The sequence below is a fragment of the Kickxella alabastrina genome, assembly GCF_025024165.1.
Source record: "Kickxella alabastrina strain RSA 675 chromosome Unknown BX661scaffold_1, whole genome shotgun sequence".
Lineage (NCBI taxonomy): Eukaryota > Fungi > Kickxellomycota > Kickxellomycetes > Kickxellales > Kickxellaceae > Kickxella > Kickxella alabastrina.
The window spans coordinates 1,912,500-1,926,870 of record NW_026251472.1 but is presented as its reverse complement, the minus strand read 5'-3'; the positions used below and the strand labels follow the sequence as shown (position 1 = coordinate 1,926,870).

The following is a 14,371-nucleotide window of genomic DNA, read 5'->3' as shown; positions in this document are numbered from 1 at the left end:
GAGTGGAGAATATAATGTTGATAGCGTTCCAAGGCTGTGACGAATGATTAAAATGGTTTGGAAGTGAAGTAAAGTGAAATGGAAGGGGAGACAGATAGGAAAGGAAGGGGGTAAGTGAGCGAACAGCGCGTCTTTTAAAGCATTGCGCCTGAAACATGGACGAGACAGACGTATGCTCTCTCTTTTTTGCTTTTGCATTTATTTCCGTTGACCAGAAAATTTTAGCACCATATTTTACGCCAGTTTTTTTTCTCATGTGCATGAAAATATCAAGATAACATTTTTTCGTAAATTTTTGTGACTCGGTGGAAACGCTGTGATCAAAATGCCTTCATAGATGATCCCATTCTCACACCCATTTTTTTTGCACTTTAAGCCACATGCACATATTTTTCTTTTTTCCCACCTCAAAGAAATCGGAAAAAAAATCACAGGCGGTATTAACAGCGCGCCAGCAGCCAATCGCATGTATGCATTTTACTTGCCCATGCTACCTACCACCTTCATATTCGCAGAGATCAGATCCATATTTGGGAAACTTCCGACCAAAAGAAAAAATTCAGTAAAAAAATGGCATTTTAATTTGTTTTATAGCTCAATTGGCAAATAGGCCAACGGCGGATGCTATCCCCGTACATCCTACCAAAACAGGAGGGCCTTTAGCAGAAACTGCAGCAACCATATCTGCGGCCTCCCCAAACGTCATGCCGCCGACTATGAAAAACACAACCATATCGCTGGCAGCCGCAGCCTCCTCGACACGGTGGTGAGCCGACTGGCCGCCCAAGCCAAACGAGTCTCCAGCAGATTCAGTCGGAGAAGCGGGAGACGGAGAGCGGTGCGACAAGAACCGCATGCCTATACCCTTGAGCAAACTGGACGCAGCGCCGGCACCACCGCCATTACGGCGATCGGCGAGCTCCAGTGGCACATATGGTGGGCATCCACTGAGTACATCCGCGGCAACACGCGGCAGCAACGGGACATGGACACCGTCAGAGTCCAGCCGGAAACTGCCACCGCCGCTGCCGCCCTCAGCTATACTATTCAGGCGCTCGACCGCACGAGCAGCCCATGCGGCACCCTCCTCAGCACCGGTCTGCGAGGTCAATGCGTTATAGTCCGAGGCCAGCCTTTGCGCAGCCAGGGCGCGCTGGATTGGCGGGATTCCCAGCCGGCGGTACCCGAGAAGGGCCGCCGCCATGGCCATGAGCGCCAGCGTGTGCGACAGCAACCCAGCCATGTCATCAACATCGCTGGGCAGTGGCGGAATAGCCGCCAGCACCTGATCCCAGGCATCCTGCACGTCATCTTCAGCGGCCAGCACCAGCGCCAGGGTCTTCTCCACAGCCTGCATTTCCCGCCACCGACCTCTGCTCGCAGCCTCCTCCATCCGCACAACCACCTCCCGCAACCCCTCGCACTCCGCAGCCACCCTATCAGCCCGCTGCCGAATAGCCTGCGCAGCCAGCGAGTCCGCAACGCCGGACCGGCGCAGCAGCATTGCGAGTTGGGGACGGTCTACGGCAGAACACCGGTAGAGGTCATCCAAAAAATGCCCGCCATGGCGCACGGCAGCAGCCCAATCAGAGGCGCGATCCAGAATCACCACGGTGGCCGAGGACCTATGCTGCACACCCGTAGGCGCAGCCATGGAGGCGCAGCGCCGGGCCACACGCCTGGCCAAACACGCGTTGCGCGGAGAATAGTACCGCGCATCCACGTCCAGAGAATGCATGAGGGATGCCAGCCCCAGGGCAACACGCTCGCCATCCGCCCACTCCACCGCCATCCCCGGGGAGCTGAGCAGCCGGCCCCTCGCTGTTGGCAATTCAAAGTGACCTCCGGGCAGTGCTGCGGCAACCACCGTGTGCACAGCCACCTTGCATTGCACGTCTGACTGGCGCCCTACCATGCGCTGCAGCTCGGACTGCACCACCTGCTGGTTTAGCGGAGCCTTGAGTCGAGCATTCGGGCTCAGCGCCAGCGAGTCTCCCCACAGCGACTCAGGCACTGACACACACAACGTGCAGTATTGGAGCTGTTGTTGCTGCCGTGTGCTGTTGTTTTGAATCACCCGCTCAATGGCCTCCCAGGCTTCAGTGCCCGTCCAGTCTACAGTCCCCAGCAAGAAAAGTATGTGCGGGCCGTCCTCAATTGACGCGCCCTCGTCTGCCGGCATGCTGGTCAGCAGGTGGATGCTGCGTGCCCGTAGGCCCTGCAGGCCCCTGAGTACGCTGGGGAGTGCCATGGCGCTGTTAATTACGTCGAGCATGGCCTGGTCGGCGTAGATTGTCGTTTGTGCGCCCTGTGAGTGCTCTGCCAGCAGGGCGTCCAGGCCGGCGAGCACACGGCGTCCAAAATGTATCATTTCACGAATTACAAATAAAATAGAAATAAAAAGATTCGCTGTAAATAAACAAAATATAAAGAAAGGAAAAGAGTGGGAATGGAAAAGGGTGGCTTTGTTTAAAGTGCGAAGGAAGGGATCCACAGGGACGCAGCTGCTGTTAAAACAAGGGCGAGTGACGGAGCACAAATGCGCAGCGCAGAATTATCATTAACAACACGGTAACTCGGCTTCTTCCCCTTCGCCCCTCCCCCACTGGAATCATCACTGCCGCCACCCACCAGTCCATTCTCCGACGGCACCAGCGAGGGCTTCGCAGCACTCGCCACAGCCTTGGTCTTCTCCGCCTCAGTAGGCTCCTGTGTCTTCACCACCACCTGGATATCATCCGCCAGATTGCGCGCCGGCCTCGTCATCCGGTCCATCATCTCGCTGTTATACTCCTTACCATTGACGGCGGCGCAAAAAATCTGCACCTGCATTTCTTGCAATGTGCGGTTCTCAGCATCTGGGCAGTTGTCATAGCACGTGAGGACTTTTCTTTGGCAATGGCATTTGCACTCCCAGTTGTCGTACGCGCAGGACCGGAACTGCTTCTGCTGCATGTTTAGGCATGCATCGAGGATGTTTTGCGCGCGACAGACGGTTGAAGCGTGCGTTTCGTGAACGAGCGTGGCGAGGGCAAGCACCAGCGGCAGCAACAATAGCGAGAATGAGCGCATATTTTTCTTTATTTCTTCTTGAAAGTATTAATGTGTGGTATAAATTTAGTGAGCAAAGTAAAAGAGACTGTCGAACATGTTGAATATATAACAGTGTAACAAAAAAATCTCCCACACGCAATAGCTTCCAAAGATAAGTAAACGGGTGTGTTTTTTGCATAAAGTAAAAAATAAAAAGGCAACATGCATAATCAATAACTTTATTGCACTTCCCCGCACGCGCACGCGTTACTCGTAACATAAGGCACATGTCACACTTTACATCATACATTTTTAGAGCAACGCGCTTCTGCGCTCCACAAGCGCCTGGTACTCCATCTGCAGCATGCGCTCCCTAGCCTCGATCTGCTCAACCTCCTCCTGGCTCCGCTGCAGCCTTCCAGGCATCGTCGCTTGCTCAGCCGCATGCAGCGCAGCAAACGCCCTGGCATCCATCTGAGCCCTCTCAAAGTCCTCATACGCACAGCCAATCTTCTCAGCAATCGCCTTGCTGCGTGCCTGATATCCTCCGAGCACCACGCCCAGGCGCTTCTCAACCTTCGCAGCTCTGCCAGCTAGGGCCGCCATGGTCGAGCGCCGAGAATCCAGGTCTGTGCGGTGTTTGTCAATCCACTGCGCCGGCGACACATCCGTGGTGGGCACAAAGCCGCTGCCCACCCATGTATGCCGCTGCTCGGCCGCCCGCCAGACTGAGTCGTCCGCAGAGGCATCGGCAGCGGCGGGCGAGGTCTCGGCAATAATGAGAGCGCGGGCAAGCGCAATTTCGTCCGCTGCAATATCGTCCAGAGGTGGGATCTGCAGGCCAGGCGGCGGGCGAAGGATGGCAACGCCGGCCTCGGGGAAATGTTGCGCGTCGTGGGCGATCAGCCGGCACATCTCGCGCCCGATCATCGCCACAGCCTCCGCCTCTGCCCCCGATGCCGCTGCCAACGAGCCTACGGCGTCCTGTGGGTTAACGGGCAGCGCAGTGGGGCGGGGCAGGCCGCGCTGCACGCACTGCGAGCGGCGCATGCGCTCCTCCTCGGCACCCAAAATCCGCATCTTCTCCATACGCCGCTCAACGTCGGCCTGGTCCTCGACGATATCAGCAGCTGGCGCCAAAGCAGAAGGCGGCGGTTGGGGCGCGTCGGGAATGGCGATTTCAATCTCATTGCGCGGCTTGGGCAGCGCTAATAGTCGCTGCGCCAGCTGCTCGCGCAGCCCGCGTCCGGCGGTCTTGCGCTCGCGCAGTGTGGCCCCCATGTCGTGCGCTGGCGTGTTCAGCCCGAGTTCGTCGCGCACAGCGACCGATGATCCTGTGCGCGCCGCAAGCGAGGCCGCCAGCGGATTGGGGGTTGCCATGGGGCCAGCCACATCGGCCGTAAGGGTCTCAGACTTAGAGACCACTGTGGCATCTCCACCGGCCTTGGCTCCCAGCAGCAGTGGCGTTGCCTGGTTGGCTGCCATGCGCTGCGCCAGCGCCTCGGCCATAATGCGGTCGCCCTGTACTGCGGGGGTGCGCGCCGCGGTGGCGGCTGCAGTAGCTGCTGCAACTGAGTTGTGCGTATAGTCGCCTAGCAACGCGTCGGCCTGGCCATTGCCGACTAGCTCACGCGCCAGGGCACTCTGCTGGCCCAGCTTAGCAATGGCCTCCAAGTCGCTGTCAGTGACCTGGGGAGCAGGCAGCACGAGCCGCGCACGCTTAGCCACCTGCTCTGCCTCCTCGCGCTCCCTGGCCGCATCATCACCTTTGGCACCAGCAGCAGATACAAACTTGATAGGGCCACGCTTTTCGCGCTTGCGCTTAGCCTCTGTACGAGCATCCTCTTCGCGCTGTGTGCGGCCCTTTGCCTCAAGTGTATCCAAAAACCTCCCCTTCAGCGCGTCCTCCGCCGGCTTGTCCTTCTTGTCGAGCTCTTCCGTGGTGTCGTAGAACCCAGGCATGGGTTTCTTCTCATATGGGATTTCGACATTGTAATCCAAATGCGCCTTATTGCCCTTCTTGGCCTTCATGGGCTTGAGCTCTACGCCAGCGGCCTTGAGTTCCCGGCGTTTCTGCAGCGCCGCCAGTCGCCTGGCTTCCTCCAATTGCCGCTCTCTGGCCTTGCGCTTAGCCTTCTTGCCCATAGTGTTGGCTAATCTGGCGCGCGCCTCCGAGAGCATATCTTTTTCGTCTTCATCCATGTCCACGGGATCGGGCCTCGCTGCTTTACTCTCTGGATTCGGATCAATCTCACCAGGTCGCAACTTGCGGGCCTCCTGCGCATCACTTCCCCTCAATCCAAGGTCCTCCTGTCCTGCTGCCCTGGACTCGGCCTCGTCCAGGAGCCTCTGATACCGTTCCAAGCACTGAGCTGGTGCGCGGCCGACGATCGGCGCGATTGTGCGCCATTGTGTGGGCATAAGCTTGGCTAAGTGCAGAAGCTTTTCGTCTTCTTCTTTGGACCATTCAGTCTTTTTAATGCTCGGATCAAGCCATTCATACCACCGCGCCTTGCATTGTTTGGGTGTTTTGCGAACGAGGAGGGAGGAAATTCGCGCCCACTGCGTTTTGCCGTACTTCATCACCGCTGCCTTGAGGATCTCGTCCTCAGTGTTTTTCCATACTCCGCCCTTTAGATGAATCCGCATGGCCTTTTTTGTTTAGTAGTATGTGGTATATATTTATTTTATATGATAAAGTAAGGAGATAATATTAATGTGTAATGAGATTAAATAATATTATAGTCCTCCCACATGAAATGCTTAATTTTTTATTTATACCCACTAGATGGAATAGCATGCGTATGGTCATGATCACGCGCTTTTATTTTTACATTTTTGAAGTCGCCGTTGAACATGAATACTGCGCATACCAATTATCTTTAATGTTCAAAGGTCAAGTTTAAACATTTAAACATTTAATTATCAAAAATCATTTGCTAAACTATATGAACTTTTTGTTTCGAAACTTGTTGCGTTCAATTATCCTCTCAAGCACATTGGGTACAGCCATATTGGCAGTCTCGTTTAATTGAGAAAACAACGCCACCCGCTGGTTTGGAAATAACGAGGGAAGCGCGCTGGTAAATTTTAGCTGGTCTCTAAAAACACTGACCAATGACTTCATGGATACCTCGGGATACTCGTAATAACCCACGCGGGTCTCGTGGTCGTTAATCATATCGACCTGCTGGAAAAACAGTTTCTCAAAACCTGTCATCTCCTCTGTCCGCACCAATACCTTTTGACGCTTGCCATCCTTCCCCAAGGCTCCAGAAAGCAGCGGATATAAAGAGTACATTGGTTTTTTGGTTCTGTGCACTCTGGTTTTTGTGAACTTCACTAACTGGAGATATATGCGGAAATAATTGGATTCACCCAAGACCTCGCGAAAACTCAAGTACGAGTCTGGTCTTGGATCCACAGGACAGGTTAAAAGAATCCTGACAAAGTTGCTATCTCCATGAGAAAACAGCAGCCTACACAGCGGCGCCAGCAATTGCTGCACATCGTCAGAAAACCGCTCATTGACGCCAAAAAGATATGGATAATTGCTCTGGCACACCATCATGCTCAATCTCATGGCCACATATTCACCACCACAGAAACTCTTGAGCAGCCCCGCCCTGTAATCAAATTTACCCGTGCCCACACACGAGAAACACCGCACAACAACATAGAATAATGATTCAAGGTCGTCCATGATACTGCGGTACGTATGGCCTATCAATATGCGCATGCTCCTGAAGCAGTTTGCATAGGTGACTTTGCCATTGTATTTGTTGTTATTTTGAAGTGGTTTGAACGAGCCACCCATGCGCAATATGAACTCGCGCATGTTGTTGCTCATCACAGAGTCCCTCAGTACACAAGCATGCCCCCATCCGACGACAAAGATATTTCCGTTGCGAACCATGATATTGTCTGGCAATATATCGCAATGCAGCACACCAGCCTTTTTTGCCTGAAGAAGACAAGAGCAGACTTGCTGGATCGCGTCGGTGGCAATAGAACGCAGCTGGTTAAAGTTGTTTACGTTTTGCCCGCAATCCTCGAATATGGTCCCCAAACTGTCGCCACAGTGCTCCATAACCAAGTACACGAGTTGGTACCCCAAGATATCTTGGAAAATGACACCGCTGGAATAAATTTTGGGCACACCCTCGACCTTGTTTGCCAATAGCGTCATGTAAATCACGTTCTCTTGTGAATCGCCAATTGGCGCCCAGCACAGCTTGAACACGGCTGGCCTCATTTCCTCGCCAAAATCAGTATTGAACAGAAACGCTGCGCGACCAAATTCACTGACCTCTTTCTCAACCCAATCAGCAATGGACACTGCTGCAGCTGTGTGCATATTCACAGCATTGACGGTCACTGTGCCCAAGTTTCTGTTAAACTCGACAAACTGCGGACTCCTCGCAACTTCTACAAAATGTCCAAAACTCTCTGATGGCTGCTTCATCAGAAACCATAGCTGCCGTAGAGACCTATCAAGCGCCGACACATCCTCAGGCTCCATCTGCAAGCTTGCGCCAAAAACCATCCCGATATCCACACTGTAATATCCGCCACGGCCAAAAACAAAAAGCGTAGCCCTATTACCATGTATGAGAATGCAAGGAACAAACATTCGAGTGTGCTGGCAATTCCACAACACCCCGACGCAGCTGACCATATCGCTCATCACAGCCGCTGGCACATCATCTGTGAATTCTGTGAGCTCCACTGAGACAAACAAGTGCACCGACCTGAGATACGTAAAACCATTGGGATAATAAAATGCGCTGCTGGAAAAATATGATGCCCGCTCCTTGTTATCCTGCTCGTGGTTGATGTGCAGATAAGTTGCTTTGGGCATGGCCAAAGGATAAGTGACAAAATCAGACTCGTGCATTTGCGCGTATATCCAGTCGAGAACATTGACTATTCCTTTCTTGCTTGTTTCTTCGGAACTACCGTAGTGGGTGTGAAGTTGTCTGTTAACCATTCTGGGCGCACTGCACGTAATATGGTCAAAGAGACCGACTGTCGAGGACATGTACAGGGCAAAATCGTCGGTCCTCCCCAGCCAGTCTATAAAGTCGTCGAAGCTAATGGTCCCTGAACTGCTGTTTTGCACGCTGACTGAAGACTCGGAGCTTGTTTCGTTGGTTAGGCAATCGCCAACGTCGTCGTAATCACCAATTTTGCTGAAATGGTTTGGCGAAACTAGCTGACGGGGTTCAGGTGGCGGAAACTACAATTATAACATTGTAAAAATTAATCAAAATGTATTTGAGTTACTTGAATTGTTTATTTCCAAATCAAACCTTTATTCAACATTTTAAACTTACGTCAAGGGATTCAAGCTCGTTATTATATGCGGACAAGCTTTTGGCCATCAAATATTCGGCTGAAGAGCTGTTGATGCTCATGGTTTATTAAATATTGACAGGAGAAATACTCAGGAGGAAATGGGTTTAAAAGTAAAATGCAAAAAGCAAAAGGCGAATGAGAAAAATAATATGCGGAGAGAAGAAATTGGAGATATTGATATTAAACAAATTTTCCTTTTGACCCTTACTTTTTTCCCTGCCTGTTTACAACAATAACAAATTATTAACGGCAAAAATTAACATGATTCTACAAATTAAACACAATTAACACGCGCAAAATTTGTTTTGGACTAATATTATTGTGCCACTTTCAATACAACTGTAAAACAACAAGCTGAATGTGCGCAATAGTTGTGTGGCTTGTGTTTTTTCTTTTTTGGTCCACACCAAATACATCAATGTTTTTTGTCGTTTAATTTTAAACTTCCATTTTCTATTGACAGAAATATGCATACAAACAAAAAGCCAATTTTTGAGCACCATCAATCCAATACTCAGTATTGTGATACTCGGGACCTGCCGTGTTACAACGTCTTGTTTTTATTTTCTGGGGACAAAAAAACGAAATCAAATGTTTTTGGTTGCTTAATATATGCATATCAGGTTACCATTATCCGTAATGCATTCACAGGCTGTTACCACGTGAGAAAATAAAGAAATATAGACATTTTCTGGCGGTCAAAACAAACATTTGCAAGACAAAAAATACTGCAAGCCTCGTCAAAAATAATTTATAATGCCAGAAGACCGCGGCAAACATTGGAATGCTTCTCACCTTGACAATTTTCATTTTCATTTTTATTTTCCTCCAGCTTTCAACTTTACCTCAATTCACCTTCCAACTTTAGTACAATCACTCTAAATCCTAAATTAACTGAAAATCGCACCCACGTCCTACAAGTATTACAATAAACCCCCTCGACCAATGTTGACCGTACAACCAATTAAAGTGGAAGATTGTGAAGAAAAGTCGAGACCTTATGCTTATCTGAAGTTGCAGGTCACATGCGGACTACTGACTCAACTTATCTGCCACGTAGAAAAAAAACAAACGAGTCTCCTGATTGCGTTTATTACGATGAGGCTGAAGGACACTACTGGGTCCGCTGCAACAGCATAAACCAATTCAAAATGCTAGTAGATGCGCCATACGTTGGAACTAATAATACCGTTTACTATTGGCACACGGAGGACAATCGACGCATTGTTCGCCTGCTTGTCATTCCAACAAATCATACCAGCGAACTGTTCTTGGCTGACGCACTATCTAAATTTGGAAAAATGGAAGTTTCGATGAGGAATTATACTTACGATAAAGCGTGTCTGCTTGCCAAACTTTGAATTTTGTCTATGGGCGGTCTGGAGGCTGCACCCAAGCTTTTGACTAGAGCAGACGGCACGAGAATAGCTGATGTTTATGATTGCCATTATAGTACGATTTGCTATGAATGTGGTCAAGTTACGACCGGGACTTGTCGTTGCCGTATTAACAAAACACACTAGTTTTTCAACTGCTCTGGTTATTGCCACATACCTTATCACACACTCTGTCGGATTGTATCAAGAGTGACAGAGTTGTCAGGGAATGGTATAAAAGGCGCGCAATATTTCATTATAGGAATTTCGGATTCAAGTCCCTTTTTAGTCTTTTTCCTCTCATTCTTCATTTTTAACGACCTTAACATTTTCAAATATAATCCAAAATTTTCGCTTGCACAGCATGAAAGATGAGCAGTTCGGATTTGTCCAGAAAAAGTTTTGGCAATAGTTCGTCCACTATTACTGGTATATCGCCGTCCAAATGCGCAAAGTCATCTGGGGGTCATAAAGCCCGTCCAGTGCGTCTTTTTAAAGCTGGAGGCGTGCCGAGGGATTTCGGCCGGCCGTCATCAAGCATATCAAAAACCACACGTTTTTACTGCCTGACTGCATATTTTATCAGTCGATGACTCACTTCTACAGCATACAATGCAAGCACTTGTATCAGCTCAAATCGCTGCTTTTGGCGCAAAAGTTTAAATGTTACAATGACTCGCTTAGCTGGTATGCCCATGACGGCTCCGTTATTTGCAGCTTGCTCGTTGTGGCGATTTCCAGCGGGCATTTTGCAGCCATTAAAGACCAGATTTCTAAATCGGGCGAGGTCTACATGCCGCTGACAGATATACCTCATGAGAAGGTGCGCACGCTTTTTTACAGGCGTGTGATGACTCTAAAGGTTCTTAAAGGAAGTCACTTCATACCCACAGAGTCGGTCGAAACAAAGATTGCCGATGTATACGATGCCGACAATTTTCAAATGTGCTTCAGCTGAAATACCGTGAGGGGAGTGGACTGTCAGTGCACGGAACCTATTATTGTTGATAATTAGGCGCAGGTTAAATGTGACTGAGCACAGCTATAATTTAGCATCCAAATATTTTTCAGATATTTTTCAATAAATTAAATCAATATTGCCATCCACGAAATAAATAAGCATAATCAACTCTAGAAAAATTTGAATAAGTGGCCGCTTGAGTAAAATTGCTAATTCATCTTTCAAAATTATTTCTGCTAGTGCTGCTTGGGTTTTGATAATTTGAGTTCAGCATCACCCATCGACATTATAATATCTCAGATAAAATTTATCATGCACAACACGCCAATTTTTATTGCCCACGTTGTTATTCCAATGCTTGGCATAGCAGGCCATAAACGATGAATGCGCCCATATACTGCTTTCTACAAAAGTAAATTGGCAAAGCTTTTATTTTCTTTCCACCAAATAAAATTAAAACAAGTTTTGTACAGTTTGTTTTAAAAATGTACTCTTATTTTTTATATTTTAGAGTAGGCATTAATTGGCAATGTTTGATTTTCGCACATTTCATTTTTGTTTCTCTCAGCATTATACTTTTAGTTATTAAAAACCCCTAGTCTTATCATGCCTTGCTTCAACCAGCTTCCATATGTTGTTCTCAACCAAATACTGCGCAAAACCATAGACACAAGAGACCCCATGCTAAGCAACTGGGCAAAAAGCCTACTGCTGTTGGGCGTCTGTCGCGAGTGGAGAGAAATAGCAGTCAGTTTGGTTTACAGCAACGTTGTAATGGTCGGATACAATAAGTTTAACAGCGATGGGTTTTTTAAGCGCTCGGATGGCACCAACACTGAAGGCAGGCTTTTCAACACTAACATTGATTTAGTAAAGTCAGTTGGAAAAACTCACCTCGTAAAAACAGTTTCCATCAGGATATCCTGCCCCCAGTTTGGAAATTCTCTGGTCAACGACACGGATGCAATATTTGCTTTCAATCAGTGTGACTGGAGCAATGTTAGCAAGATTGCGCTTGGTGGTCGGTTATTTGAAAATGGAATCAACGGGCTTCAACCCAATCACATGCAGAAGGCACATCGCTTTGTTATGCAGCTGACCAAATACATGCCAAATGTTAACGCTTTGAATTTTGCTGTGGTCGACCAATTTGGAATTGGATCACTCATAGTCAAACTGATGTCTAAAAATTTTTCACGCAGGCTTAAAGTCTACGACAACCAGTTTCCTTTTATGCTTTCGGATTCACTTTATTTTGAAAAGCTAACATCCCTCGATATTGACGTTGAAATGATAGAAACACAGTTTATGCCACATATATGCAGCCAGACTTTGCAGACCTTGGTGCTAAGAAATACCACGAGTTTGTTTCCATGGAGCAGACTGATAAATGCCAAACAGACACATGATATCCAGTTTTCACAATTGCACAGCTTGAAATTGGATTGTATAGGGTCACTATCCGTTGAAAATACCGAAATTCAACCAATGGTGTGTTTCCCTAATCTCAAGTGTTTGGATATAACAGTTCCAACATCTGACTCGCTAAAGCATTATTTTGACCCTACCAAGTACCAATGGCACAATGTTACAGAACTACATATTGATGTGGTCGAATTGTCTAACGAAGAACGCGAAGCATCTTTTGTGGTTATTCAGCGCAACAACAACCTGACGGCTGCAATTAAACGGCATATGCCTTGTATAACCCAAATGTCTCTGGGAAATTCTTTATCTGATAACAAAGAAAATATTTTTTACAACGCATTGGCCAACGTATATGCTCATCAACTTGTTTATGCCAATTTCACGCTTCCGGTAGCATTCACTGAAAAACATTTTTCTTGCAAGCTAACGCATTTGACATTAAACGTTGGTTTGGGTACGTTAAAGAGTGTTCCCAGGCTATTTGCCGAATCGCTCAGGCACTTGACGCTCACCAATACTGATCCAGCTTTTTCCTGGGACATGTTGATTAGCAATCCTGAGGTGCCCCAAACGATAAACTTTGAGCAGTTGGAGCGTATAAATATAGAATACAATACGGACAATGATTATATTGATTTGGATTGGCAGCAGCTTACAGATGATATTCAACAGATGCACACGCAGCACGATGAATTGACTGTTTTATGCCCGAGGGTCAAAAAAATATCTATTAAGAACGCCACAGTCTGCAGAATTCAAAGGATAATGTGCAACAGCGCTAATCAATGGAATAGCATGCATGACTTGGTTGTTGAATTCAAAAAGTTTAGTGAGGCTGAAGTTGACAAAGTCTCTGATGATAATTGTATGTTGGCCACATCTACGTTTGCCAGAAATATGGTTGCTAGTATCCCCAACATCAACAAGCTAAACCTCGACTCTTATTATAGTGGATGTGACGCATATACAAAGCGTTTTTGCAACATTGCTTTCAACAGCTACGCTCACCAATTAAAATCTTACAGTTCCAATGTCCCTGTTGTGCTCACCGCCACCACGTTTTCACCCGAGCTCATAAAATTGAGAATAACCATTGACTGGACAAATATCTCACCGCTTCCCAAAATAAATGCATCGACCATCACAATTATCTCCATAAAGGGATGTCTAGGCAGCCTTTCTTGGAATAACTTTGCGAGCAAAGGCGAGTCGACAAATATTGAATTTAGCAATTTGAAAAGCATAGTTGTAGAGCACACCGACAAAAGAACCTTGCCAGATTTGGCAGGCCACAATAATAGCAATACAAACATTGCCGAACGAGCGTTCCAGTTGCACATGCCGAGCTTAACTTTTATTACTCTCACCGATATTGATGACGACAGCAAGTTGTTGACTGCATCTATCAACTTTAAACATATCAGCAGAGCAAACATAACAGGCTCATACAAGATTCTAAAGCTGTTTAAACATTCGCATGAAGGAAAAATGTCCTACTGTGACGTTGAAGTGAGCGTGAGCCCTGATGACGACATAAATGAGTTTTATGAGCTGACAAACATTATCTTTGGAAGTACCATCAAGCTTAACCGCGCATCACTCATACTAAATATGGACAAATCGGGATGGAATACCCAGCCAATATTGTGGGCCAATCTTTATGACCTAGAAATTAAGCAGTCTATACAGTTTGACACCCTTGTGGAACTGCTGTCAAAGATGCCTAGAATGAACGAGTTGACAGTAAATGATATATTGTGCAATGATTTATCATATATATCAATTTACCGAGTAAAGTGCATATCGACTAGTGTTACCAAGCTGAAGCTTGATTTTACTTCTAAAGGCATCCCTAAAGGTACGATGAATGCTGTCGTCAAATACTTAATATTGTCGATGCCATCGCTAAAGGAAATGTCTTGGACAGGTGGCCATTTTGACCATGTTACATTTGTTGAAATGTACAAGAGTGTTTATCCTCATTTGGCAAGCATGCGGTTTTAGACAAATGCGCTGAAAAATTCACGTTATAGGAATATATTTATTATTTTGGATAGTTGAAAGCAATCATTGTCGAACTACCACATGCATTGTTTTCCCCTTTGCGTTCAAATAACTTGTTTTGCAGCTGTGCGAGTGGCTGTGGTGGCAGTGCATTGATAATGCATATATAAAATATTATCATTATCTGTCTTGGTTCATTTATATGTGTTTT

At 47.2% G+C, this 14,371-nt stretch overlaps 4 protein-coding genes across 4 annotated transcripts; 1 reads left to right on the top strand and 3 right to left on the bottom strand.

Moving 5' to 3' along the window:
• Window positions 1-177: 177 nt before the first annotated feature.
• BX661DRAFT_176176 (uncharacterized protein) lies at window positions 178-2,560 on the bottom strand. Its single transcript, XM_051534278.1, has one exon. The coding sequence runs from the start codon at window positions 2,369-2,371 to the stop codon at window positions 596-598; it is 1,776 nt and encodes a 591-aa protein (XP_051395539.1). The 5' UTR covers window positions 2,372-2,560; the 3' UTR covers window positions 178-595.
• BX661DRAFT_195690 (uncharacterized protein) lies at window positions 2,470-3,072 on the bottom strand (the record flags this gene model as incomplete). Its single annotated transcript, XM_051537973.1, has 1 exon — window positions 2,470-3,072. The coding sequence occupies one exon, from the start codon at window positions 3,070-3,072 to the stop codon at window positions 2,470-2,472; it is 603 nt and encodes a 200-aa protein (XP_051395538.1).
• A 273-nt stretch (window positions 3,073-3,345) lies between these two features.
• BX661DRAFT_195689 (pre-mRNA splicing factor component-domain-containing protein) lies at window positions 3,346-8,450 on the bottom strand (the record flags this gene model as incomplete). The annotated part of the gene is made up of 6 exons (XM_051537972.1): window positions 3,346-5,664; window positions 6,149-6,303; window positions 6,419-6,446; window positions 6,482-7,555; window positions 7,709-8,248; window positions 8,370-8,450. 6 exons carry the CDS (start codon window positions 8,448-8,450, stop codon window positions 3,346-3,348), a joined length of 4,197 nt encoding a protein of 1,398 aa, XP_051395537.1.
• A 4,385-nt stretch (window positions 8,451-12,835) lies between these two features.
• Window positions 12,836-14,280, top strand: BX661DRAFT_176167 (uncharacterized protein). Its single transcript, XM_051534277.1, has one exon. The coding sequence runs from the start codon at window positions 12,922-12,924 to the stop codon at window positions 14,158-14,160; it is 1,239 nt and encodes a 412-aa protein (XP_051395536.1). The 5' UTR covers window positions 12,836-12,921; the 3' UTR covers window positions 14,161-14,280.
• The last annotated feature ends 91 nt before the right edge of the window (window positions 14,281-14,371 follow it).